The sequence below is a fragment of the Pygocentrus nattereri genome, chromosome 2 (genome assembly GCF_015220715.1).
Source record: "Pygocentrus nattereri isolate fPygNat1 chromosome 2, fPygNat1.pri, whole genome shotgun sequence".
NCBI classification, from domain to species: domain Eukaryota; kingdom Metazoa; phylum Chordata; class Actinopteri; order Characiformes; family Serrasalmidae; genus Pygocentrus; species Pygocentrus nattereri.
The window spans coordinates 3097464-3124992 of NC_051212.1; the positions used below are offsets into that span (position 1 = coordinate 3097464).

Here is a 27529-nt window from a genome sequence, read left to right on the forward strand (position 1 = left end):
ATTATCTTCCACTTGTCCGGGGTCCGGGTCGCGGGGGCAGCATCCTAAGCAATGAAGCCCAGACCTCCCTTTCCCCAGCCACTTCCACCAGCTCTCCAAGGGGGATTCCGAGGCGCTTTCAAGCCAGCTGAGCGATATAGTCGCGCCAGCGTGTCCTGGGTCTTCCCTGAGGTCTCCTCCCAGGTGGACTCGCTTGTGACACCTCCCGAGGGAGGCGTCCAGGAGGCATCCTAACCAGATGCCCGAACCACCTCAGCTGGCTCCTCTCGACGTGAAGAAGCAGCGGCTCTACTCTGAGTCCCTCCCAGATGTCTGAACTTCTCACCCTATCTCTAAGGGAGAGTCCAGACACCCTGCGGAGGAAACTCATTTCGGCCGCTTGTATTCGCGATCTTATTCTTTCGGTCATTACCCAAAGCTCATGACCATAGGTGAGGGTGGGAACGTAGATCGACCGGTAAATCGAGAGCCTTGCCTTATGGCTCAGCTCTTTCTTTACCGGTCTGTTGTGGTAAAGAGCCCGCATCACTGCTGACCCAGCACCAATCTGCCTGTCAATCTCCCGCTCCCTTGTACCATCACTCGTGAACAAGACCCCGAGATATTTGAACTCCTCCACTTGAGGCAAGAGCCTATCCCCGACCCAGAGAGGGCTCTCCACCCTTTTCCGCCTGAGAACCATGGTCTCGGATTTAGAAGTACTGATTCTCATCCCAGCCGCTTCACACTCGGCTGCAAACCGATCCAGCGAAAGCTGAAGTTCACGGCCTGATGTCCCCCATAGGACCACATCATCTGCAAACAGCAGTGATGTGACCCTGAGGTCACCAAACCGGACACCCTCCATCCCTTGACTGCGCCTAGAAATTCTATCCATAAAAATTATGAATAGAATCGGTGACAAAGGGCAGCCCTGACAGAGTCCAACTCTCACTGGGAACGAGTCTGACTTATTGCCGGCTATGCGAACCAAACTCCAGCTTTGTTTGTACAGGGCCTGAATGGCTCATAGCAAAGAGCCATGTACCCCGTACTCCCGAAGCACCTCCCACAGAATACCCCGGGGAACACAGTCGAATGCCTTCTCCAGATCCACAAAGCACATGTGGACTGGTTGGGCAAACTCCCATGAACGCTCCAGAATCCTGGAGAGGGTGAAGAGTTGGTCCAGTGTTCCACGACCAGGGCGGAACCCGCACTGTTCCTCCTGGATCCGAGGATCGACTATAAGCCGGACTCTCTTCTCCAGTACCCCTGCATAGACCTTGCCAGGGAGGCTGAGGAGTGTGATTCCCCTGTAGTTGGAACACACCCTCCGGTCCCCTTTTTTAAAAAGAGGCACCACCCCCCCAGTCTGCCAATCCAGTGGCACCGCCCCCGATGTCCACGCAATGTTGAAAAGGCGTGTCAGCCAAGACAGCCCCACAACATCCAGAGCCTTGAGGAACTCAGGGCGGATCTCATCCACCCCTGGAGCCTTGCCACCAAGGAGCTTCTTAACTACCTTAGCGACTTCGGCCTCAGTAATGGACAAGCCTATTCCCATGTCCCCAGACTCAGCCTCCTCACTGGAGAACGTGTCGGTGGGATTGAGAAGGTCCTCAAAGTATTCCTTCCACCGCCCAATGACGTCTTCAGTCGAAGTCAGCAGCACACCATCTCCACTATATACAGTACTAGTGGCACACTGCTTTCCCCTTCTGAGTCGCCTGACGGTTTGCCAGAATCTTTTCGGAGCCGACTTAGTCACTTTCCAAGGCCTCACCAAACTCCTCCCATACACGGGTTTTTGCCTTGGCAACAACTGAAGCCGCAGATTGCTTGGCCTGTCGATACCTGCCAGCTGCCTCTGGTGTCCCACAGGCCAACCATGCCCGGTAGGACTCCTTCTTCAGCTTGACGGCATCTCTCACCTGGGGTGTCCACCACCGGGTTCGAGGATTACCGCCCCGACAGGCACCAACTACCTTACGGCCACAGCTACAGTTAGCCGCTTCAGCAATGGAGGAACGGAATATGGCACATTCTGAGTCAATGTCCCCCACCTCCCCCAATATCTGGTCAAAGTTCTGACAGAGGTGTGAGTTGAAGATCAATCTGACAGGTTCTTCTGCTAGACGTTCCCAGCAAACCCTCACTATGCGTTTGGGCTTGCCTGGTCTGACCGGCATCTTCCCCCACCACCTGATCCAACTCACCACCAGGTGGTGATCAGTTGACAGCTCAGCTCCTCTCTTTACCCGAGTGTCCAAAACACATGGCCGCAGGTCCGATGACACGACTACAAAGTCAATCATTGAACTGCGGCCTAGGGTGTCCTGGTGCCATGTGCACTTATGGACATCCTTGTGTTCAAACATGGTGTTCGTGATGGACAAACTGTGGTTTGCGCAGAAGTCCAAAAACTGAACACCACTCGGGTTCAGATCAGAGAGGCCATTCCTCCCAATCACACCCCTCCAGGTCTCACTGTCATTGCCCACGTGAGCGTTGAAGTCCCCCAGTAGGACAATAGAGTCTCCAGGAGGAGCACTTTCAAGCACCCCTTCCAAGGACTCTAAGAAGGCTGGGTACTCTGAACTGCTGTTCGGTGCATAAGCACAGACAGCAGTCAGGACCCGTTCCCCAACCCGAAGGCGTAGGGAAGCTACCCTCTCGTCCACCGGAGAAAACCCCAACATACAGGCACCGAGTCGAGGGGCTATGAGAAAGCCCACACCTGCCCGCCGCCTCTCACCATGGGCAACTCCAGAAAAGGATAAAGTCCAGCCCCTCTCAAGGAGATTGGACCCATAGCCCAAGCTGTGTGTTGAGGTGAGCCCGACTATATCTAGCCGGTATCTCTCAACCTCGCGCACCAACTCAGGCTCCTTCCCCGCCAGTGAGGTAACGTTCCAAGTTCCAAAAGCCAGTTTTAGCAACCGAGGATCAGAACGCCAAGGCCCACGCCTTCGGACACTGCCCGATCCACAACGCACCAAACCCCTACTACTGCCCCTCCCAATGGTGGTGGGTCGATGGGAGGGGGGACTTATGTAACTCCTTTGGGCTGGGCCCGGCCGGGCACCATGAGTAAATGCCCGGCCACCAGACGCTCGCTGGCGAGCCCCTCCCCCAGGCCTGGCTCCAGGGTGGGGCCCCGGTAACCCTGTTCTGGGCAGGGTACACAAGTCCTGTTTTTGTGTCTTCATAGGAGTTATTATGGATCACTCTTTGTCTGACCTGTCACCTAGGACCAGTTTGCCATGGGAGACCCTACCAGGAGCTTTTGCTCCAGACAACATAGCTCCTAAGATCATTCAAGCACGCAAACCCTCCACCACGATAAGGTGGTGATCCAAGGAGAGGGAAAAGTTTTTCCCCTCCCATAAACTAATGTGCCACAAACAGGAAGTTAATATCACCAACCATTCCCGTTTTATTTAGGTGTATCTATATAAATGGCCCATCCTGTATATACCTGTTCAACATCAATTGCTCTTTGTGAAGTGCTGCCATTAGATTCTTTTGGATGCTCAGCATTTTTGTTCTTTATGCCTCTCGTGTTATTTAATCCTTTTTGTCCCTCATTTACTCTTCTGGATTCTCTCCTGGATTTTGGTATAGCATCGTTTGTTTCTTTGTTGGTTGTACAACTTTGTTTTTGTAACTCTGTGCTCGGCGTGCAGATGGCCCTTTATTCAAAATGAGTAAATCTGAAGAGAGATTTGCTGAGCAGGATTACTTCTACAGGTGCTTGTGTGAGAGCTCTATCATACCATATAACCAGGAAAACGGCAGCAGTAGAAAAAGCTAACGTGTTTGATCTGTGGGGGCTTGTCCAGCACTCGGTCTGCATCACAGAGGATAAACAAACATCACGTGCTGCAACTCCATTGAGAAACAAAGAGCTCACTGCTCAGGAACTCTCGTTGACTTTATACAGTCTTTCCTGAACTCTGGGTAATCAAAGTTGTGGACTGACTCTCTTGCATTCCTCTCCTAAATACTGTATAAACTGCGTCAAAAGTCACTGACATGGATTTGGACGAGACTAAAATCACTGAGAACCTTCAGTAGCCTAATAAATGTACCAACTCCCCATGCCATGTAGAACTACCCCCTCCTAAACTAATCCCTCCTAAACTGAACTCAGTTAGAAAACTCATTTTTCTGGCCTTTCTTATTGTTAATTCAATTGATTAACTCAGGAGCAACAATAAGCTTTTGAACTTATAAGAAATAAAGATTTTACATTTATCTTGGGGATTATTGATATCAGCTATATGAATTTTCTTGTGATAGCAATTTTGGGCACATCCCTCAGCCCTAAATGAAACTTTGCTAAATGTTTAATGTAACATTCAGTTTTAGTATCATATGAACTATTCTTAAGTTCGTTAATATTAAATCCACTATGTTCCCTTGGACTTTAAATATCTCATATCTTATATTCACTGTAAAATCTGTGTCTGAACACAGAATATGATCTGATATTTTGGAGAGTAAATAATTCAGGCTACCCAGAATTACCTGAACCCATTCATGGTCAGTTGACCTTCAGCCTTTCAGACACACTGGACCAGAGTCATTAAATTCAGCTGTAACCAGGCTACACCACGCAAAATGTGCAGCTTGGTAATTAATCTAAATGTGGTGTGGCAGCATGGTGGCTCAGTAATTGAAACCAACCGAATGAAGGTGACTACGCCACCCCAGGAACTCACTCCCAGGGAACACTACTGTATATATTAAATAGGCCCTCAGGTTCATTATACTAACAGGCAGAGACGTGTCTCTGATACAAATAATTGTTTATTAAGCATAAAAAAAAACACTAAACACACACGTGCTCCACAGGCACACACACTGAAGAAGCAACAGGCAAATGGTAAGCAAACACTAAACCTTCACACCACACATCGGTGCATACAACTCCAGCACTTAATCGTGCAATCCCCGCAGAAAGCAGGACTGCCTCAGAACAGAGGGAGCACCGGCACGTAGCACCAACGCCAAGCAAGCAGCGATAGAGGAAGAAACAAAGCAGCAAGCATGGAGATGGAAAGCTTGCAAAGGTACAATGGCAGAAACAAAACAGCAGAAGCCAACACCAATTGACCATCCGTTTATCCAGAGCCAGGCACAGGAGAGCAAAGGCTAATTCAGCCGCTTCAGACCGTGCTAACGCTCCACTAACACAGCAAACGCAGATCAGTAAGCACCCGCTTCGGGCAATAGTGAGCTGACAACATCAACACCAATCCTGCAGTCTATTGGCCCGATGCCAGTTGCAGCCACAGGCAACCGAACACACAAGTTCACAACTCGGAAGTCATGAGGACAGAAGCCAACGGGAGGGAAATGAGCAGTGGCACCAGTCATTCACACAGCGCCCCCGATGGCCGTACGCAGACTCTTTTATAATCCCACAGAGAGCCATGATTGGCTGACCAATTAACACAAGGAACAGCCAACAAAAAGGGGCACACAAGTGCAACTGAAGCATACTGCTACATAAATAATAAATTCACCATGATGGAGATCAGCGTTTGCATCTTTCCTCTTTTTTAGCTACGTCACATTCAAAGCTGTTGTAAAATACTAGATATTGAAATTCTATATTAATGAGCTCAGAAATCCTCAAGTAAATCACCTTCGTCTTCAGCGAATAATCCAGACAGATCAAACTTTTAGATTATTAGTTATTAATAAACTGAGTGACCAAACATGTTTGAGACCATTAAAGCAAAGATCATTCGCATCAGTGTCTTACCTGAACATCTGAGTGGTTTAAGTGGTGTGTTGGTCACCCTTTATTTGGATGGTCCTCTATAGATGCTCTACAGACACCTAAATCACTAACAAACCTCCCAGTGATGTACAGTTGATCAATAACAGGCTGGTTATGGTTAAGATTAGGAGTCGGTGTAGGTTTAGCCTTGAGCTTTAGGTTTAGGGTTAGGAATAAATTTAATTAAATCTTTCATACTGAACTTGAAGTTCAGTTTCATTTAATAGATATTTAGCTGAATGTTACTGAAAAAACATGCTGAGCATCTACAATGGACCATCCAAATAAAGTGTTTCTGGTATGTTTTTGGGCCAATGTTCTGAAGGAAAAGGGCAACAGCACCACAGATCATGTAAACAGTAAACATGCATTTAACTGCCATAAATATTTTGATACTTTGTGTTAAAATATTTATTTCAATCTTGATTGTACTTATTAGAGTTGCATTATGTGAGAAGGAACTAATTGCGAACCATGTTGCGCACGGACCTTTTGTTAGTGCATCTTTTTTTTTGTTTTATTGAGATGTGCAAGTCGGGACAAGTTCAGACACCCTGTTAAAGCTTAAGAGAGCAAAAAGGCTGTTAAAACTGACATTACGTCACCCGTTTGGTGATTCGTTTTACAAGAGAATTCATTCCCTCTCGGTTGTGTGCAGCCAGCGAGGTATGTTTAATAACGCTGTTGTGATGTACACATTGTACATTCGTTTTTTGTTGTATGCTTGAATATGAATGTGTGGTTGTTCTGTTCACTATATATTGGAGCAGTTCGACGGTGGATTAAAGGAAAGTGAAGCGCAAACACAAAGGAAAGATTAAATCCATCAGTAACTGAAGAACCACAGAGTTGTGTGTTTCCTGGAGGGAGTGAAAGTCGAACTCGTCCTGTGAAGCTTCCCTAACAAGCACGTGCCGAACCTGCGTGAAGTTTCCCTATCCAGCGTGTGCCCAGCAGCTACAAACGATATGTTACTGTTTAACGTTAAGGACACTGAAGTTCATTAGTTTCTCCATTAATACATTCGTAAGTCAGACACTAAAGTTGTGTTTTGAAGAGTGACACAAGATTGGAAACTACAAGGTGTGTAGCCTAATTCACAAAAACAGTGTTTCAAATATTTGAATGGACGGTCATGTAGTTATTTGGCATGTAATTGAAGAAGGTGACTTGATTAATGTAAAAAGGGAGGTTATCATCTGTCTATTTTAAGTACACTGATATTTCAATGTTCTGAAGTTTATCATTTTCTATTTATGGTCTGTATTATTTCTATACAAGTTCATTAAGTAAGCACTTTGTTAAATGTTAACTGGCTGAAATATTTAAGCCTTTCTGATTTTCAAATAGTGACTTAATTTAGTCTAAACAGTGCACTTGAGTATTTTCAAGGGGGTAAACTACACTGCTTATGGTAATTACATAGTGGTAGTTTTCAAGCAATTAAGATGTCACAAGCAAGTGAAGAAAGGCAAGGTGTATTAGCTAGCGTAGAACAGGTAGAACAGTCTGAAGAGCATCGCGGGGTGAAAGATCGCACATTAACAGAAAGAGTTCAACAGAAAGTTGAAAGGGCTACAACTTCGCTTTGACAGCATTTATGAACGCTGGAAGGCTCTAACTAAGGTAGCCAAAAAATCTGTGATAAATCAGGAACCCAGTTATATCCTACAAGAACATATCAGCAGTATGCAAAGGGAATGATCTGAGCTGAATACTGTTTATGATGAGCACAGAAGGATTGACAGCCCTTCTCATGACATGTGTCGCAAATTGGACAACTGTACCTCAATCACCCAGATTGTAGTCCATAATGCTCCATCTCAAATTCAAGGAACAGAGGAGGAGCTGACTTGGCCTGATGCTACATCTGTATTCGCATCTTCCTCTGCCAGTGTTTCACCTCCTGCCTCTAATTGCTCTAAAGCTAATTCCATTCACTCTAATGTGACCTCAGTCAAAAAATAAGAAGCTGCTGCTGAGTATGCAGCTACACGTGCTGTAATGAAAATTATGGCGGCCCAAGAATGTCACCAATTGCAACAACTTGAAACTGAGGATAAGCTGATAGTTGCAGGGCAAGAAACAGCTGCATTAACCTGGCGTCTTCAAGTAGAAAAGGAAGAAACTGAGCGTAGAATAGAAAGGGAGAGACAAGAAGCCGCTCTCTTAAGGAAACAGCAAGAAGAGAATTCTTTAAGAAAACAGTCTGTAGAAAACCTAAAAAGAGAGGTTGAGCGCTTGGAGGAGCTGAAAAAGCTGAATGCAGCAAGAGCAAGGCTTCAAGTCTATGATGAAAAGGAAGTTCTTTCAGTCCACGGAATTGTACCACAGCGCTCGGAACCACCTACATTTGCACAGGAAAATGAAAAGGAGAACCCTGTGTATCAGCATCCACAACAACCAAGAGATCAGATCCCAAAAGGTGTGCTCCAAGATGACATGGGTGAGTTTGTTAAGGTCTTGGCTGAGGCTATTTCAGCAAATAGGCTACCCATTCCAGAGCCACTAATTGAGAGGAAAAATATTCCAACTTCAGAGAATATGTTGCTGGAGCAGCTAGAGAGGCCTTAGAAGGTCAGTTAGAAGGTCTTTCTGATTGGTTCAGTAGATTCATATAATCTAGCATGCAACCTGCTGAATGAACAATATGGCCAGCCTTTTGTAATTGCCAAAGCCTTTCGGGACAAATTACATACATGGCCAAAATTTGCCCAAGGGAGAGTACAGAGTTAAGAAAATTTGTGGACTTTCTATGCAGCTGTGAATGTGCTATGATTCACAATCAGAATCTACATGTCCTCAATGATGGAATTGAGAATCAAAGCCTTACTGCCAAGTTACCTGACTGGTTAAGCTCCAGATGGAATCGAAAGGTCACTCAATACCAACTGGAACATGGAAAGTTTCCAAACTTCAGTTATTTTGTGACATTCCTAACAATGGAGGCAAGTATAGCTTGCAATCCTATAACATCTTACCACGCGGTACAGCAAAGTGAACTTGACAAGGCAAGGACCAAGAACCAGAACATGTCCTTCAAGAACCAAGCTGTAGGTGCCAAAACCTTCACAACCACCTCCAGTGAAAGGAAGTAGTCACATGTGTGTTCTGTAAGAAATTAGGACATGGCGTTCACAAGTGTCACAAATTCATTGAAAGGCCAGTCGCTGACAGAGTTAAATTTATTAAAGGTGAGAAACTGTGTTTTGGCTGTTTGAGCCCTGGACATCAATCCAAGAGCTGCAGTAAATGGATGGTCTGTAACACCTGTTCAAAAAGACACCCCACATGCCTACATGAAGATCGCTCAAAACAAGAACAGGATCAAAGGATAGAACATACTAAGGAAACAAGGTACAGTAAAGAAAGAAAGTCAGATTCAATACAAGTACAAGGCATCGCCAAGGAAACCATGTCCAACAGAGTTGTGCAAGATGGTAGTAGCACCCAGACCTCGGCAATAGTGCCTGTCTATGTGTCAACATCAAGTGATTCAATCAAAGAGATTTTGGTATATGCTCTGCTAGAATCACAAAGCGACTCTTCATTCATTCTTGAGGAAGTGGCAGATGTTCTAAAGACAAACACAGAACAAGTGAAGCTGAAACTATCTACAATGTCGTCAAAAGGGACAATCATATCCTGTAAAAGACTCAAAGGCCTGCAAATAAGAGGATTGTTTTCCTCTAGGAAGATTACAGTGCCAACAATGTACACATGTGAATTCATCCCTGCTAATCGAACACACATACCAACTCCAGAAACAGCTAGGGCATGGCCTCATCTGGAGCATCTTGAAGAACACATCGCTCCACAGAGTGAGTGTGAAATTGGTATGCTGATTGGATACAATTGCCCACAAGCTCTAATGCCAAGAGAAGTTGTATGTGGGGAGGAAAACCAACCCTTTGCACAGAAAACTGACCTAGGATGGAGCATAGTGGGCTATGGTGACCCATACGAGCAGTACAGAGATGCAGTTGGAGTAAGTCATCGCATCATTGTAAGACATGTGATCCCTGAACCCAAACCAAAGGTCAAGCTCAAAGGTGAAGTTCACTATGTTTGCAAGACACACATCAAGGAGCTGATCACTCCCAGTGATGTAATTAAGTTGCTGGAATCAGTGAAAGAGGTGGAGAAGAAGCAACATTCTCGCAGGAAGATCTTCGCTTGTTAAATTAACTGAAAGAGGGAATCAGACATAAAAAAGATGGTCATTATGAAATGCCCTTACCCTGCAAGCAAGACAGACCAAATCTACCTGACAACAAGCTGTGTGCTGTTCACCATCTAATGTGCTTAAAACGTAAGCTCAAAAGAGACCAGAAATACTGCTCAGACTATGTGAACTTCATGAAAGACATTATTGCCCATGGTGAGGCAGAAAAGGTTCCAGAGGAAGAGCAATCAATCAGTCTGGTACATTCCCCAACATGGCGTGTACCACCCTCAAAAGCCGGGGAAGATACGTGTTGTTTTTGATTGTTCAGCAAGGTTCCAAGATACGTCACTCAGTGACCACCTTCTTACTGGGCCAGAGCTCACAAACCCCTTGATTGGGGTACTTTGTAGGTTTTGCAAAGGCCCAGTTGCTATTATGTGTGATGTAGAAAGAATGTTCCATCAGTTCCATGTAAGGTCTGAAGACCAAGACTACCTGAGGTTCTTATGGTGGGAGAACATGGATTTAGAATCTCCACCATCAGTTTTTTGGATAAAAGTCCATCTTGTTGGTGCAGCCCCCTCACCTGGCTGTGCTAAATTGGGCCTTAAACATCTAGCCGCTGAAGGTCAGGATCAGTTTAACCAAAGCACTGTTAAATTCATACAAAGGAATTTTTATGTCGATGATGGTCTTGTGAGGGTATCGTCTGATGCCGCAGCAATCCAGCATATCAAAGAAGCCAGCGCACTCTGCAGCAAAGGCAAGCTTAGGCTCCATAAATTCATTTCAAACAGCCAGAAAGTATTGAAATCAATACCAGAGGAAGAACGTGCTGAAGGTATCAAAGATCTGAACATGCCATTGGGAGAGACGCTTATGGAAAGAGCTCTGGGGGTTCGCTGGTGCGTATTCTCTGATGACTTCCAGTTCAGAGTTACTGTTAAGCAACACCCTATGACCAGAAGAGGTGTGCTATCTACAGTAGCTTCAATCTATGACCCGTTGGGCTTTGTAGCACCCTTTATTCTTGGTGGAAAGCAGATCTTACAACAACTCTGTCGAGACAAGGTTGGCTGGGACATGCCACAGCCACAGATGAGCTCAGAAAACAGTGGGAATTATGGTTGCAAGATCTTCAATACTTGTCTAATATAACACTGAGAAGGTGCTTTATACCAGCAGATGGTATAAACACCAATGGAGACTGCTCACTAAAGTTCAAAGTTCAAAGTGTTTATTGTCATTTGCACAGAGGAAACAGGTTTACTTATATACAATGAAAAGCTTACTTTGCTCCTCACTAAGAATGCCAGATATAACATTAAAAATACAAAAGAGTATATATACAAGCATATATATTAATCAAGAGATAACTCAATGTATAAATTACAGTGGTATACATGGATAGTGCTGTGCCTTGCTGGGAACATGATTATCTGCAGCAGAAATGAGTGGTAAAGTGCAATAGTGCAATTGTAAACATGTGCGACAGTAGGTGCAGGTTATTCCTGAGGAAAGAGTTCTTTACCAGTGGGGGATACACATCACACGTCTGTACCTAAGTCTGGCAGACCGAAGTGTGAATAGTTATTTCTGATTCAGAACTCTGATTGCACTGGGGAAGAAGGAGTTCTTTAGCCTGGAGGTCTTGCACATCATGCTCCTATACCTCCGGCCTGAGGGCAGAGGTTTGAACAGTCCGTGCTGGGGGTGGGTGGGGTCTTTGATGATGGAGGCAGCCTTCCTTTGGACCTATGGTTGTAAATGTTCTGCAGAGAGTGCAGTGGAGAATTGGTGATCTTCTCTGCAGTCTTCACCACTCTCTGTAGGCATTTACGTTCCATCACGGTCAAGCTGCCATACCACACGGTGATGCAGCTGGTCAGGAGGCTCTCAGTGACGCAGTTGTAGAAGTTGCTGAGGATCACCGGAGACATCCCAAACTTCCTCAGCCTCCTCAGGAAGTACAGCCGCTGTTGAGCCTTTCTGACTAGCTGCTTGGTGTTCAGTGACCATGTGAGGTCCTCACTGATGTGGACACCCAGGTATTTAAAGCTGCTCACCCTCTCCACCTCGAGCTCCCGGATGAAAAGTGGCCGTTGAGATCTCCTCTCCTTCCTCATGTCCACTATCAGCTCCTTCGTCTTGTCCGTGTTGAGGATGAGGTTGTTATCATCACACCATGACACCAGTCTGGTCACCTCCCTCCTGTAGGCTGCTTCATCTCCACCAGTGATACGTCCTATCACTGCTGTGTCGTCAGCAAACTTCAGGATGATGTTGTCCTTGTGGGAGGCGACACAGTCATGGGTGAACAGGGTGTAGAGAATAGGGCTGAGGACGCAGCCCTGTGGAGTGCCGATGTAGGTGGTGATGCTGGCTGAAGTCCTGTTGCTGATCCTGACAGACTGGGGCCTGCCAGTCAGAAAGTCCAAAAGCCAGTCACAGAGGGTGGGGTGCAGGCCGAGTGTGGAGAGTTTGTGGGTGAGTTTGTGTGGGATGACCGTTTTGAAGGCTGAGCTGTAGTCAACAAAGAGCATCCTGATGTAGGAGTTTTCCAGGTGGGAGAGGGAGTACTGAAGGGCAGCAGCGACTGCGTCCGAGGTGGATCTGTTGTGACGGTTGGCGTACTGCAGGGGGTCCAGCGTGTCCAGTATGCTGTCTTGGATGTGGGCCAGCACCACTCTCTCAAAGCACTTCATAATGATTGGAGTGAGTGCTACTGGTCTGTAGTCATTCAGGCTGGTGGGGGGGGGGCTCTTCTTAGGAATGGGGACAATGACTGTCCTTTTGTAGCAGGTGGGAACAATGCTCTGGCTGAGAGAGAGATTGAAAATGGAGGTCAGTACATTAGCCAGCTCGTTCGCACATGCTCTGAGGGCCCGCCCAGGAATCTTGTCTGGTCCTGGTGCCTTGCGGGGGTTGATCTTCCTCAGAGCTCTGCAGACCTGGCCTGTTGATACTGACAGAGGGGGGACAGGGGTTGTGTGGGCTGTGTGTGTGTGAACCTCCCGGTGCTAGTGCTGGAGGTTTCGAAACGGGTGTAGAAGGTGTTGAGGTCGTCCGGTAGGCTGTCTGTGGAGCTGATGTTGCTGGTGATGGTCCTGTATTCTGTGATGTGTTGTAGGCCTTGCCACATCTGCCTGGAGTCAGCAGTGGAGTAGAAGCCATCCAGTTTCTCCCTGTACTGCCTCTTGGCTGCTGTGATGACTTTCCTCAGTCTGTACTTTGCAGCTTTGTACTCTGTCTCATTGCCTGATCTGTATGCAAGAGAGCGAGCACGGAGAATGTGTCGTACCTGACTGTTAATCCAGGGCTTCTGGTTGGGAAACCTCTTCACTTGTGTGGTGGGCACGATGCTATCCACACACATGCTGATGTAACCAGACACATGTTCAGCATATTCCTGAATGCTGACAGAAGAGTCCTCCATAGTGGCTGCAGCTTTAAACACATCCCAGTCTGTCGTAGCAAAACAGTCCTGCAGTATGCTCTCAGTCTCCGGAGACCATACTTGAACTGTTTTGGTAACCAGATGTGTTTGTTTCAGCCTTTGTCTGTAAGCCGGGTACATGAACAAGGAGATGTGGTCTGAGAGTCCAAAGTGGGGGCGGGGTGCAGCCCTGTATGCACCACGTACATTACTGTACATGTGATCCAGGATGTTTTTGTCTCGAGTTGGAACGTCCACGTGTTGGAAATATTTCGGAAATACAGTCCGTAAGTTGCACTGGTTGAAATCACCGGCAATGATAAACACGGCATCAGGGTGAGCCGTCTCTAACGCGCTGATGACGTCATGGAGTTTGCCGAGCGCTGCCGCAGAGTTAGCCCGCGGATTTATATATACAGTTGTTAAAAATACAGCGCAGAATTCCCTTGGAAAATAATAGGGACGACATTTTAACAGCAGGAACTCCAGGTCTGGTGAGCAGTGCTTATAAACGGTCCTTATGTCTCTACACCACACGTTGTTTACAAACACACACACATCTCCACCCTTAGCCTTACCGGAGGCTGCCGTGCGATCTCCGCGATGCACAGAGTGAGTCTCTAGCTGGATAGCACTGTCCGGTACTCTATCTGAGTAAAAATTAGAGCGCAGCACTCTCTTGTTTCCCGCTGAGATGTTATCCTAGCTCTCAGCTCGTCCAGCTTGTTCTCCAATGACCGCGCGTTAGCTAGCAAGAGGCTAGGCACTGGTGGTCGGCTAGAGCGAGCCTTTAGCCTAGCCCTCCCCTCTTGCCTCGCTTGCGTCGCCACCTCTGGAGCGCTCTCCTCGGATCAGCATGCTCACTCGCGGTCGGTAGGTCTGGGTCTTCCTGGTGGTGGTGGTGGCTGCGGCAGCGGACAATGGGTTGTAGCTCCGATGGAATAAAGCCGCTAAATCCATGCATGTTGTTGTCTTTTGCGATGTCCAGCAGAGTTTGTCTGTCATAAGTTAAAAGTGCCTGGCACTTGTGCACTGTAAAGAGAGCATTAAGGCACAGAAAAAGAAGAAAAAGCCGGCATTCTTGAGCAGAGCGAGCAAACACGTCTGCCTCGGGGGGCTCAAATCTAAACTAACTGAGACTACAAGTGTTGAGGAAAGACAGGAAGTGGAACAATTTATTATCAAGTTGGTCCAAAAGGAAACATTCAGCAATTAAATCAAAAGTATAAAGCAATGCAAGGAAGTAAAACCTAAAGACAAAGTAAACAAGCTCTACACACTAAGTCCATTTTTAGATGAGAATGGTGTGCTCAGAGTTGGAGGGTGTTTGACACGATCAAGCCTTCATCCATGCATCAAGCATCCTGCCATAATGCCAAAAGCAAGTTATGTATCCTCTTTACTTATCAAGCACTATCACGAGAAGGTGCGCCATCAAGGGAGAGGAATAACCATGAATGAACTGAGATCCAATGGAATATGGGTCATTGGATGCAGCAATGCGATTGCCTAACACATTTACAAGTGCGTAACATGCCAAAAGTATAGAAGGAACACACAGGATCCTAAGATGGCAGATTTACCAGAAGAAAGGATGAAAATGACACCTCCTTTCACATACTGTGGCATAGACTGCTTTGGACCATTCTATATGAAGGAAGCAAGAAAGGAGTGTAAGAAATATGGCCTGCTCTTTCCTTGTATGTGTTCCAGAGCCATACACATTGAAATGCTTGATGACCTCACCACAGATGCATTCATAAATCATCATTTATTGCAATCCGCGGAAATGTCAGACAGTTGAGATGTGATCAGGGGACCAACTTTGTTGGAGCTAAAAGAGAGTTCATGAATGCAATGAAGGACTTGAACCACGAACAGTTGAAGAAACATGGATGTGAGTTCAAAATGAATGTCCCATCATCAAGCCATATGGGAGGTGTATGGGAGAGACAAATTAGAACAATAAGCAATGTTCTAACAGGAATCCTTGATCAGGCTGCTAAGAGACTTGACAGTACTTCACTGAGAACTTTTCTGTATGAGGTGATGGCCATTATAAACAGCAGACCTCTGACCATAGAGCACTTAAATGATCCAACAAGTCTTGAACCTCTTACACCAAATCACATTCTCATGATGAAGTCTGACATAATAGCGCCCCCTCCTGGTCAATTTGTAAGCCAGGATCTATACCTCCGCAAGAAATGGCGCCAAGTGCAATTCTTATCCAATGAGTTCTGGACCAGGTGGAAGAAGGAGTATCTCCTTAATCTTCAGCAAAGACAAATATGGCAGAAGGACAGGAGAAATATGAAGGTTAACGACATTGTGATCCTTCAAGAGAACGGTTCTCCACGAAACCAGTGGAAATTGGCAAGAGTGGCAGAAGTGTGCCCGAATCCTGATGAAAGAGTCAGAATTTTAAAGGTTAAACTGTTAATTAGTGACTCTACCTTAGACAGTCAGGGAAAGCGCATTTCTAAGCCACTCTATCTTGACAGGCCTGTACAAAAGACTGTTTTACTGCTTGAAGCAGAGTAAGTGTCATGGATGATTATAAACATATATATATAGTTCCTTATGTGAAATTTCAATTAAGTGTGAATTGATGTTTAACTGAAGAAAGAAATCACAAATGAGTGATTTGGTGGGAGTTTAACTGCCATAAATATTTTTATGCCATTTGATTTAATACTTTGTGTTAAAATATTTATTTCTATCTTGATTGTACTTATTGGAGTTGCATTATATGAGAAGGAACTAATTGCGAACCGTGTTGCGCACGGACCTTTTGTTAGTGCATCTTTTTTTTTTTTTTTTTATTGAGACGTGCAAGTCGGGAGAAGTTCAATCACCCTGCTAAAACTGAAGAGAGCTAAAAGGCTGTTAAAACTGACATTACGTTGCCCATTTGGTGATTCAATTTGCAAGAGAATTCATTCCCTCTCGGTTGTGTGCAGCCATCGAGGTATGTTTAATAACGCTGTTGTGCACATTGTGTCGTACACATTGTACATTTCGTTTTTTGTTGTACGCTTGAATATGAATGTGTGGTTGTTCTGTTCACTATATATTGGAACAGTTCAACAGTGGATTAAAGGAAAGTGAAGCGCAAATGGAAAGAAGGAAAGAAAAAATCCATCAGTAACTGAAGAACCACAGAGTTGTGTGTTTCCTGGAGGGAGTAAAAATGCAGTTAATCCTCAGTCCTGAATGACACAATGTGTTAGTGTGACGTTTCTGCTCTTAACATGATGTTAAATCTGGCTCATGGTTTTATTTTGTAAGACATAATAAAAGCCTTAATGAATAAATCTGTAGGCAAACCTACAGAAGGAGCTCCTATATTAAGTTTATGGAAAACACATTTGTGATGAGAACCTTAATCTGTTGCATTGTTAACAGTTTATTATGATTATTTATGTAAATGTTTGTGTTTCTGTGTTTGAAACTCTCAGGCTGAACTCCACAGAAACAGCACTGCAGATAAACACTCTGGTGGAGGAAACTGAAGACTTTGATCTGGATTCTTATCAACCAGTGAACGATGTCCTGAGCAGAGTCTTAAAGACACACAAAACCAGCATGAAGAACAAGTACGAGAGCTTATTTGAGGGAATCAGAACGGAAGAGAATAAGACCCTCCTGAACAGGATTTACACACAGCTCTACATCATAGAGGGAGAGAGAGAAGGAGTGAATGAGGAACATGAGGTTCTACAGATGGAGAAAACAACCAGGAAACACCTACAAGACATTCCAATCAACTGCTTAGACATCTTTAAAGAAGAAACAGAAAAGGGAAACATTAGAGCTACAACAGCTAAACATAAAAACCTAAAAGAGGATGAAGAACGAAATCAGCGAAAGATAAGAACAGTTCTGACTAAAGGAATTGCTGGAATTGGAAAAACTGTCTCAGTGCAGAAGTTCATTCTGGACTGGGCTGAAGGAAAAGCCAATCAGGATGTAGATGTCATGATTGTGCTTCCATTCCGGGAGCTGAACCTGATTAAACATGATCAATACAGTCTTCATGAACTTCTGTGTAGTTTCCATCCTGAGCTCAAAGATCTGGACCCAGAGATTTATGATCAGATCAAAGCTGTGTTTATATTTGATGGTCTGGATGAAAGCAGAATTCCACTAGACTTTGAACAGTGTGAGAAAGTATCTGACATCACCATGACATCATCAGTGGGTGTGTTGATGACAGACCTTATCAAAGGAGAGCTGCTGCCATCTGCTCTGATCTGGATCACCTCCAGACCAGCTGCAGCCAATCAGATCCCTCCTAAATACGTCAACCGTGTGACAGAAATTCAGGGATTCAGTGACCCACAGAAGGAGGAATACTTCAGGAAGAGGATCAGTGATGAAGACCAAGCCAAGAGAATCATCTCCCACATTAAGACAGCGAGGAGCCTCCACATCATGTGCCACATTCCAGTCTTCTGCTGGATCTCAGCCACTGTTCTTCAGAGAATCATGAAGCAGCCTCATACAGAAATCCCTAAAACTCTGACTGAAATGTACTCACACTTCCTGCTCACTCAGACACACATGAAGAACGAGAAGTATGAGGAGAAAAAGAGCAGAAACCCAGAGAAGCTGCTGGAGTCCAACAGAATCATGATTCTGAAACTGGCTAAACTGGCTTTCAATCAGCTGATGAAGGGCAATGTGATGTTCTATGAAGAGGACCTGAAAGAGAACGGCATTGATGTCACTGACGCCTCAGTGTATTCTGGGATTTTCACTGAGATCTTTAGAGAGGAATGTGTGCTTTTCCAGAGGAAGGTCTACAGTTTTGTTCATCTGAGCTTTCAGGAGTTCCTGGCTGCTATTTATGTGATTCACTGGAATGAGGGCAAAATCATTCAGCCCCTCCAGTGTTTTAATTCAAGTAATAGACGAAGAAATAGAAACCCAGTGGCGTTCTACTTACTACACGGTGAGTGGTTTGATGATGATCTACTGTATGATCTGCTGGAAGAAGCAGTGGATAAAGCCTTAGAGAGTAAGAATGGACACCTGGATCTTTTCCTCCGTTTCCTGCTGGGAATCTTGCAGGAGTCCAATCAGAGACTCCTACAGGATCTACTGACACACGTACAGAGACCACCAGAGAGCATTAAAGAGCACATCAAAAAAGTAATAAATAAAGTTCACATCTCAACTGAGAGATCCATTAATCTGTTCTTCTGTCTGTCTGAAATGAATGACCAGACTCTCTTCAGACAGATTGAGGAGTATCTAAAATCAGAGAAACACTCAGGTGAAGATCTTTCTCCTGCACAGTGTTCAGCACTAGCCTACATGATCGTGAGCTCTGAGGAGGTTCTGGATGAGCTGGACCTGAAGAAATACAGAACATCAGAGGAGGGTTATAGGAGACTGATCCCAGCTGTGACCTCCTGCAGAAAAGCCCAGTAAGTGTTGCATCTGCATAAATATAAAGTCTGTTACATTTAGATTAATATAACTGTTGATATTTGAATGTTGATGGTTTGTTATGATAACATGTCCACTAAAAGGTTAAAAATCTTTTTAGTTATTTGATGTTCAGGTTTTGGAGTCTTTCAGCAGGTACATTTATCTTCCACTTTACCAGAAACCCTCCTTTGTAGCTTAACCTTGTTGGAGTCACTGGCAGACTGTAGCCCAGGGGTGCACAAGGCCCAGTTTCCTCGTCAGTGTGTTCAATAATCTTACCAGCTCCTGAACAGGAGCGCACAAGTAGTAACAGCAGAGGTGGTAAAGTAAGGTCTAGGGTTTTATGGTTCTCACTGGCCTCCTTGGTGGATGTGGGAGAGAGATCAGAGTCTGAAAGCTGGTAAATGATTATAACAATATTAATGTATAAAAGTGGTTTCATCATTACTTTAGAGCGTTTATGCATCTCAGTAAACAGCACAGAGAAACTAAATGCTAAAGGCTGGACCTGTGTGTTATTAAACCCAGTGTGGGGACCTGAAGAATAAATAGCTCTGTTAGCTTAGTGCTAATATTGTAGTGTAGATGGATTAAAATCATTTAGCTTACTTTAAATTGTGTTTAATATTGTTAGTGGAGTTACTTTTGTGCCATTGGCTAGGCTGTTTCTGTGTTCAGTTGTTTTGTAAGTCATGCGCAGCCACAGTAGGAAAACAGTAGTCTGAGTTTGGTTTATGAAGAAGGCAGCTCGTAGCTCACCGCATGGATAAAAATAATAGCGTTCTGTGCCCGAGCAAGAGTGCCTCAACACCTGTAGCCAGACCGTAACCACACAGAGACTGTAACAGCGTCACATTGATTTTGAGACTGTGGTGAGTGTTGGTTATTTCATTGCCCTGTACCGCCGAAGATTCTCAGTAAACAACTCGGCTAACTACCTTCAAGTGTCTTTGTCGCAGCTTGCTTCTACACCCACGCAAGTAAACTCCATAAACATCGAGACCATAAAAACGTGACAATATAACACTGCAGACACCATGAGGACCACAAATCAGTGTTATTTTAGTTGAGGATAAACAGTTTTTACTTATGAAACTCATGAGCAGTTTAAATAGTAATAATAGTAATTTAACCTGTTTGACTCCTGAATCACAAACACAACTTGGTTTGATCTCATTTCTAAGAAAGAGGGGACACCTGACTTTAACCAGTGAGTGAGAGGTTGGTGCTGTTCTGCTTATGCGGGTTGTGGGTCTGGTTGTTTGGGCTCAGCAGGCAGCTTCTTGCTGAGCTGCAAGCGCAAGGCTGGGCAGTCAAACACAGTACAGAGCTTCACATCACCACCAAGACACACGTCCTCAGCTGGAGACAGCAGGACAGTTAGCTGGTTCAGAAGGGACAAAGGGTTCACTCACGCCGCATCATTCAGGCAGATTACTCCAAGGCTCTGGGTTCTGCGGTCAACCCTGCTACACTTTCCCTGAGCTTTTACGGCTGGAGTTTGGACATGAAAACCTTCTGCTGGCCAAAACAAAACAGTGAGGTTTCTAGATCCTCAAGAAGGTGTTGAGCAGATTTACATTTAACTCAAAACAAGCAAAACAAACACTTAAACACACAGAAACTTTATGAAGCTCCAAAAGTGAAAGTCAAACTATTGGACTGTGGGCTGGTTCTTTTCTTTGTTACAGTAGAGTTAACTTTTCAACAACTTCACTCTGTTCTAGACTTGACTGACTTAAACCCAGTGAGTCTCTGTAGGACTGGGTCCAAGCTTCGCCTCCTGGGTGGAGATTGGGTACAGAGATAACGCATCACATTCCTGGCTATCAAACGTGCTGATTAGTGGAATTTCTACTCATATCTTACCAGAGAGAGTTTAGTGTCATTGAATTTTCAATATTTGAGTTAAATCAGCCTAAATCAGAGTAATATGATAAACGAATGCAGTTTCAAAGCTGTACTAGTCTGCTAAATACTCGCGACTAAGGCAGTCCTGCTTCATACAGTAGGGATAAACTATTAATAAGATTTCTAACCAGGGAACGTAATTCAAGGCTCTATATGACTAACATTCAGACATTTCTAACACTGATTAAATACAGAGTTACTATGGACCAAATACACCAATCAGGCATAACAATGACCACCCCCACATTTCTACACTCATTGACCATTTTATCAGCTCCACTTACTATATAGGGTCACTTTGTAGTTCTACAGTTAAAGTGTTTTCACATGAAGTTCATTTTAAAAGAACCGAATCGAGTTCTGTTAAAGTGAACCTGGAAGGGAACCGACTGCGAATGGCCTCAGTTCATTTTGTGTTCACACTGTAAGTGAACTACGAAGAGGATCTCAGGCCACTTCTTGTTCAGACCACAACTCCATTAGAACTCTGACCCCTTTCACAGCAGTCACGGTGCACAACGCCCCCCAAGTGGGCGGCGTTCTCTGATAAATCTGACCTTTCAGGTGACGAGAAGAACCACCAGACCCAACTGCTGCTCTCCTATTGGCTACGCTGAAATAATTGTCTGAAGCGCATCACGCAAAATTGGAAAAATGGCCCTGGGGGGTCTGCAGTGGTGGGCTCCATTTTCAGCAGTGCTCCTCACTGAGCTTCACTTGGAGAAACTGGTGAAGTTTCATTCATTCAGCATTCAGAGTGAAAGCAGCTGAAAATTGCGTTGTGTACCAGTTTGAGCATTTAACTCGGTAAAATCACGCCAGCTCTCGCATCTTATCGCGTTAAATAGTCAGCACTGCTGTGGGTCTCAGATCACGGACAGACGTTATCCTCAGTAGAACCTCATAAATGACCCTTGATGGTCTGTTTTACCTGCTGAATTGCTGAAGACTGGCTGTGTGGACGGTGACCCTCGAGGTCTTCACCATAAAGCAAAGCTAAAGCGGACTGGGGCTGTTTTATTTTCACAATGCACAAATTAATCGAACCACAAAACGACTGTTTAGAGGGGTCAGAGTTCGTTTGGCGTATTCACACATGCAAAAGAAACCATGACTCATCGGTCTGAGTCCACTTCAGACGGTGAAATGGCGTGAAAAGCCCTCTTACAGACTGTAGTCCATCTGTTTTTCTGATACTGTTAGCCCCCTTTACCCTGTTCTTCAGTGGTCAGGACCCCCATGGACCCTCACAGAGCAGGTACTATTTGGGTGGTGGGTCATTCTCAGCACTGCAGTAACATTGATGTGGTGGTGGTGTGTTAGTTTGTGTTGTGCTGGTGCGAGTGGATCAGACACAGCAGTGCAGCTGGAGGTTTTAAACACTGTGTCCACTCACTGTCCACTCTACTAGACACTCAGACGACATTCAGGCATTTAAAAACTGTCTGATCCACTCGCACCAGCACAACACACAGTAAAAAACATTTTCATTAAACTTTACACACCAATTCACGTCACTGAGCGAGAAATGAAAGGTGAAAAAGTGTGATGCGTCAGTCCTTAGTCTACACTGTAAAAAATGAGAAGTCTGCTTAACTTAAAACTGATTTCATGGATTTTCTCAAGTTCACTCAACTTGATGAGCTCAGACTTCTGAGGTGAGGCTAAAATACTCTCAGCTACTGTTTCTAGGTCTGCATCTCAGTTAGATGAACAAACTCAAAGTTGTGTTTTTATTCAGTTTTCCCACCAGCTGGTGCTCCTTCTATCACACAGCACCATCTGGCATATTCTCCTTTTAGCCTTCATATATGGACAGCTGTGGTATTACTGGGATTCAAACTCAAAACCTCCTGATGTTGGGATGGATTACTAGAATGTTGCTCCACACGAGCGCCTGCCATGTTTAAAGCCAAAACAGTCAATATTTTCTCCAGTGTATTAAACATTTGTAGACACAAAATCTAAATTACTTCACATGTTCCTGAGTGGTGAAATGGACTAAGCCAACACCCCAACAAGAGGTTGTGAGTTTGAGCCCCAGCAGTGCCATAGCCAAACATAAGTCAGTATGCCAGAGGTCACAATGTTCATGGAGAGAGTCCTGGCTAATGGAGAAGTTGGGTGTAAAAAACTAAATCATTTTATTTTCCTCACTGAGACACAGAACTAAAACTTGAAGAGAACTTTTGACTCAGCTAAGAAGACACTCTTGTGTCTTCAAGTTGAGTCGACTCAAGAAAAGTCATGTAGTTACTAAATCATTTTGAGTTGAGCTGACGTCTCATTTTTAACAGTTTATGGGTCAGTTTCACACAAAATGTAGATGGACACACACATTCACCAGGTAGACATGGTGAGAGGCAGATGCTGTGTGTCTCAGCTTGTCATCATAGCCTCATGACTCCGCATGTGAGTCGTGAACGATCTTGCAATAAGACGCAATCGAAAGGGCGACTTTACAAACTCAGGAACTGTTTGAACCGTATTTGTGCGCTACATTATTACAGAGATGTTAATAGAAAACCTGAGAAACATCTAATTTGATGCCCCAGTGCATCACTCGACCCCCGAGGGTTAAGCACCGTTATATAATGCTATGTGCTGCTGGTGCATGTTCACAATCACGTGATTTAAAAGAAGTAAAAGATAAAGAAATGATGTGTTGATTCTGTGCTTTATTTTATCCTGGTATAGGTCATATTTTGGTGGGTTTGATGCTTTATTTTAAATTAGAGTAGCTTTACAGTTTTCAGGGTGATTTTTAAAAATATCATCAAGACGTCATAAACCATGATGAATGTTAAATGAACATCATGATAAAATAATGAAACATGAATATAACATGGGCGGCACGGTGGCGTGGTGGGTAGCGCTGTCGCCTCACAGCGAGGAGGGCCTGGGTTCGATTCCCTGGCCGGGCGACCGGGGTCCTCTCTGTGTGGAGTTTGCATGTTCTCCCTGTGTCTGCGTGGGTTTCCTCCGGGTTCTCCGGTTTCCTCCCACAGTCCAAAGACATGCAGTCAGGCCAATTGGACGTGCTAAATTGCCCCTAGGTGTGAGTGTGTGAGTGACTGTCTGTGTCTGTCTGTCTGCCCTGCGATGGACTGGCGACCCATCCAGGGTGTATCCTGCCTTCCGCCCGAAGACTGCTGGGATAGGCTCCAGCATCCACCCGCGACCCTGACGGAGAAGCGGCTTAGAAAATGGATGGATGGATGGATGGAATATAACATCAGTTATTGCTGATGTGAAAGCATGCGAGGAAGACTGGGCAGACATTGCCACAGACATGTTTTACAGTTAGTCAACAAGCTTTTATTTAAGTTTGTTATTTTAACACAAAACGCAGAACAAATAACTCACTGCAGTTTGGCTCCTCCTGTTTTTACAGTAATATTTTCTATGTTCTTTTACAGGCTTGCTGGCTGTAAACTCAGCAGGGACTCCTTTGAAACCATCTGTTCTGCTCTGCAATCAGCAAACTGCTCTCTCAAAGATCTGGACCTCAGTAGCAATGACCTGCATGATTCAGGAGTGGAGCTGCTCTCTGCTGGACTGAAGAGTTCACACTGCAAACTGGAGACACTCAGGTGAACTTTCTGTGAATTCATTCTTATTGTACCTGTATAACCACCAACACTGTGATGGACCTGCTCATTTAAAAACGGCATTTTACCTTTAAACATGCACCTTTTTTATAAATATCAAAACATTATGAGCTGTGATGATGTTGGGTAATTACCATGATGTCATTCTTTCATATTTGAACATTCCTAGCTTTGCTACAAAGTCTTCTTTTTCTGAATCCTCACATCTTTCAGTAATTCAAGATTAAATATGTGATAATTACAGATATTTGTCAAAAAAACAATAATGATAAGAATGTTTGTTTGGCTTTTCACTGCCCTGTGTTGCGGTAGATAAGGCAGAGAGAGGAGGTCTGGGAAAGCACACAGCTGTGTCCTTTGAGAGGTTATTTAATGTCTTCTGTCCAGAAGGAACTAGAGTTAAACCCCTTTTAGTAAAAACATTTTCATTAAACTTTACTCACCAATTCATGTCACTGAGCGAGAAATGAAAGGTGTCCAGTGTAATGGGTCAGTCCTTAGTGATTTTCTGAGTGTCTACACTGTAAAAAATGAGAAGTCTGCTTAACTTAAAACTGATTTCATGGCTTTTCTCGAGTTCACTCAACTTGATGAGCTCAGACTTCTGAGGTGAGGCTAAAATACTCTCAGCTACTGTTTCTAGGTCTGCATCTCAGTTAGATGAACAAACTCAAAGTTGTGTTTTTATTCAGTTTTCCCACCAGCTGGTGCTCCTTCTATCCCACAGCACCATCTGGCATATTCTCCTTTTAGGCTTCATATATGGACAGCTGTGGTATTACTGGGATTCAAACTCTAAACCTCCTGATGTTGGGATGGATCACTAGAATGTTGCTCCACACGAGCGCCTGCCATGTTTAAAGCCAAAACAGTCAATATTTTCTCCAGTGTATTAAACATTTGTAGACACTAAATTTAAATTACTTCACACGTTCCTGAGTGGTGCAGTAGACTAAGCTGACACCCCAACAAGAGGTTGTGAGTTTGAGCCCCAGCAATGCCATAGAGAACCATAAGTCAGTATGCCAGAGGTAACAGTGTTGATGGAGAGAGTCCTGGCTAATGGAGAAGTTGGGTGTAAAAAAACTAAACCATTTTATTTTCCTCACTGAGACACAGAACTAAAACTTGAAGAGAACTTTTGACTCAGCTAAGAAGTTTGAGTTGTGTGAACTCTTGTGTCTTCAAGTTGAGTCAACTCAAGAAAAGTCATGTAGTTAATAAATCATTTTGAGTTGAGCTGACATCTCATTTTTAACAGTTTATGGGTCAGTTTCACACAAAATGTAGATGGACACACACATTCACCAGGTAGACATGGTGAGAGGCAGATGCTGTGTGTCTCAGCTTGTCATCATAGCCTCATGACTCCGGATGTGAGTCGTGAACGATCTTGCAATAAGACGGAATCGAAAGGGTGACTTTACAAACTCAGGAACTGTTTGAACCGTATTTGTGCGCTACATTATTACAGAGATGTTAATAGAAACCCTGAGAAACCTCTCATTTGATGCCCCAGTGCATCACTCGACCCCCGAGGGTTAAGCACCGTTATATAATGATATGTGCTGCTGGTGCATGTTCACAATCACGTGATTTAAAAGAAGTAAAAGATAAAGAAATGATGTGTTGATTCTGTGCTTTATTTTATCCTGGTATAGGTCATATTTTGGTGAGTTTGATGCTTTACCTCTCCATGGATCACCACCTTATCGTGGTGGAGGGGTTTGCGTGCTTGAATGATCCTAGGAGCTATATTGTCTGGAGCAAAAGCTCCTGGTAGGGTCTCCCATGGCAAACTGGTCCTAGGTGACATGTCAGACAAAGTGTGATCCATAATAACCCCTATGAGAAGACAAGAACAGGATTTGTGTACCCTGCCCGGATCAGGGTTACCGGGGCCCCACCCTGGAGCCAGGCCTGGGGGAGGGGCTCGCCAGCGAGCGTCTGGTGGCCGGGCATTTACTCATGGTGCCCGGCCGGGCCCAGCCCGAAGGAGTTACATGAGTCCCCCCTCCCATCGACCCACCACCAATGGGAGGGGCAGTAGTAGGGGTTCGGTGCTTTGTGGATCGGGCAGTGTCCGAAGGCGTGGGCCTTGGCGTTCTGATCCTCGGTTGCTGAAACTGGCTTTTGGAACTTGGAACGTTACCTCACTGGCGGGGAAGGAGCCCGAGTTGGTGCGCGAGGTTGAGAGATACCGGCTAGATATAGTCGGGCTCACCTCAACACACAGCTTGGGCTCTGGGTCCAATCTCCTCGAGAGGGGCTGGACTTTATTCTTTTCTGGAGTTGCCCATGGTGAGAGGCGACGGGCAGGTGTGGGCTTTCTCATAGCCCCTCGACTCGGTGCCTGTATGTTGGGGTTTTCTCCGGTGGACGAGAGGGTAGCTTCCCTACGCCTTCGGGTTGGGGAACGGGTCCTGACTGCTGTCTGTGCTTATGCACCGAACAGCAGTTCAGAGTACCCAGCCTTCTTAGAGTCCTTGGAAAGGGTGCTTGAAAGTGCTCCTCCTGGAGACTCTATTGTCCTACTGGGGGACTTTAACGCTCACGTGGGCAATGACAGTGAGACCTGGAGGGGTGTGATTGGGAGGAATGGCCTCTCTGATCTGAACCCGAGTGGTGTTCAGTTTTTGGACTTCTGTGCAAACCACAGTTTGTCCATCACGAACACCATGTTTGAACACAAGGATGTCCATAAGTGCACATGGCACCAGGACACCCTAGGCCGCAGTTCATTGATTGACTTTGTAGTCGTGTCATCGGACTTGCGGTCATGTGTTTTGGACACTCGGGTAAAGAGAGGAGCTGAGCTGTCAACTGATCACCACCTGGTGGTGAGTTGGTTCAGGTGGTGGGGGAAGATGCCGGTCAGACCAGGCAAGCCCAAACGTATAGTGAGGGTTTGCTGGGAACGTCTGGCAGAAGAACCTGTCAGATTGATCTTCAACTCACACCTCTGTCAGAACTTTGACCAGATATCGGGGGAGGTGGGGACATAGACTCAAAATGGGCCATGTTCCGTTCCTCCATTGTTGAAGCAGCTGACTGTAGCTGTGAGTTTGTTGAGGCCTTGGAAAGTGACTTTAAGTCAGCTCCAAAAGATTCTGGCAAACCGTCAGGTGACTCAGAAGGGGAAAGCAGTGTGCCACTAGCACTGTATATAGTGGAGATGGTGTGCTGCTGAC

General features: G+C 45.0%; 2 protein-coding genes across 2 annotated transcripts in view; both read left to right on the forward strand.

Moving 5' to 3' along the window:
• Positions 1-24393, forward strand: part of LOC108413785 (NLR family CARD domain-containing protein 3-like) — a 35140-nt gene extending 10747 nt beyond the window's left edge. The window contains exons 2-3 of the mRNA XM_037532316.1: positions 16839-18812; positions 24147-24393. Coding sequence (XP_037388213.1) covers positions 16966-18812; positions 24147-24324 — 2025 coding nt within the window. The 5' untranslated portion in view covers positions 16839-16965 and the 3' untranslated portion in view covers positions 24325-24393. The remainder of the gene's footprint in view (positions 1-16838; positions 18813-24146) is intronic.
• The window catches only part of LOC108416826 (NACHT, LRR and PYD domains-containing protein 12-like), a 578836-nt gene that overhangs the window by 521367 nt on the left and 29940 nt on the right, over positions 1-27529 (forward strand).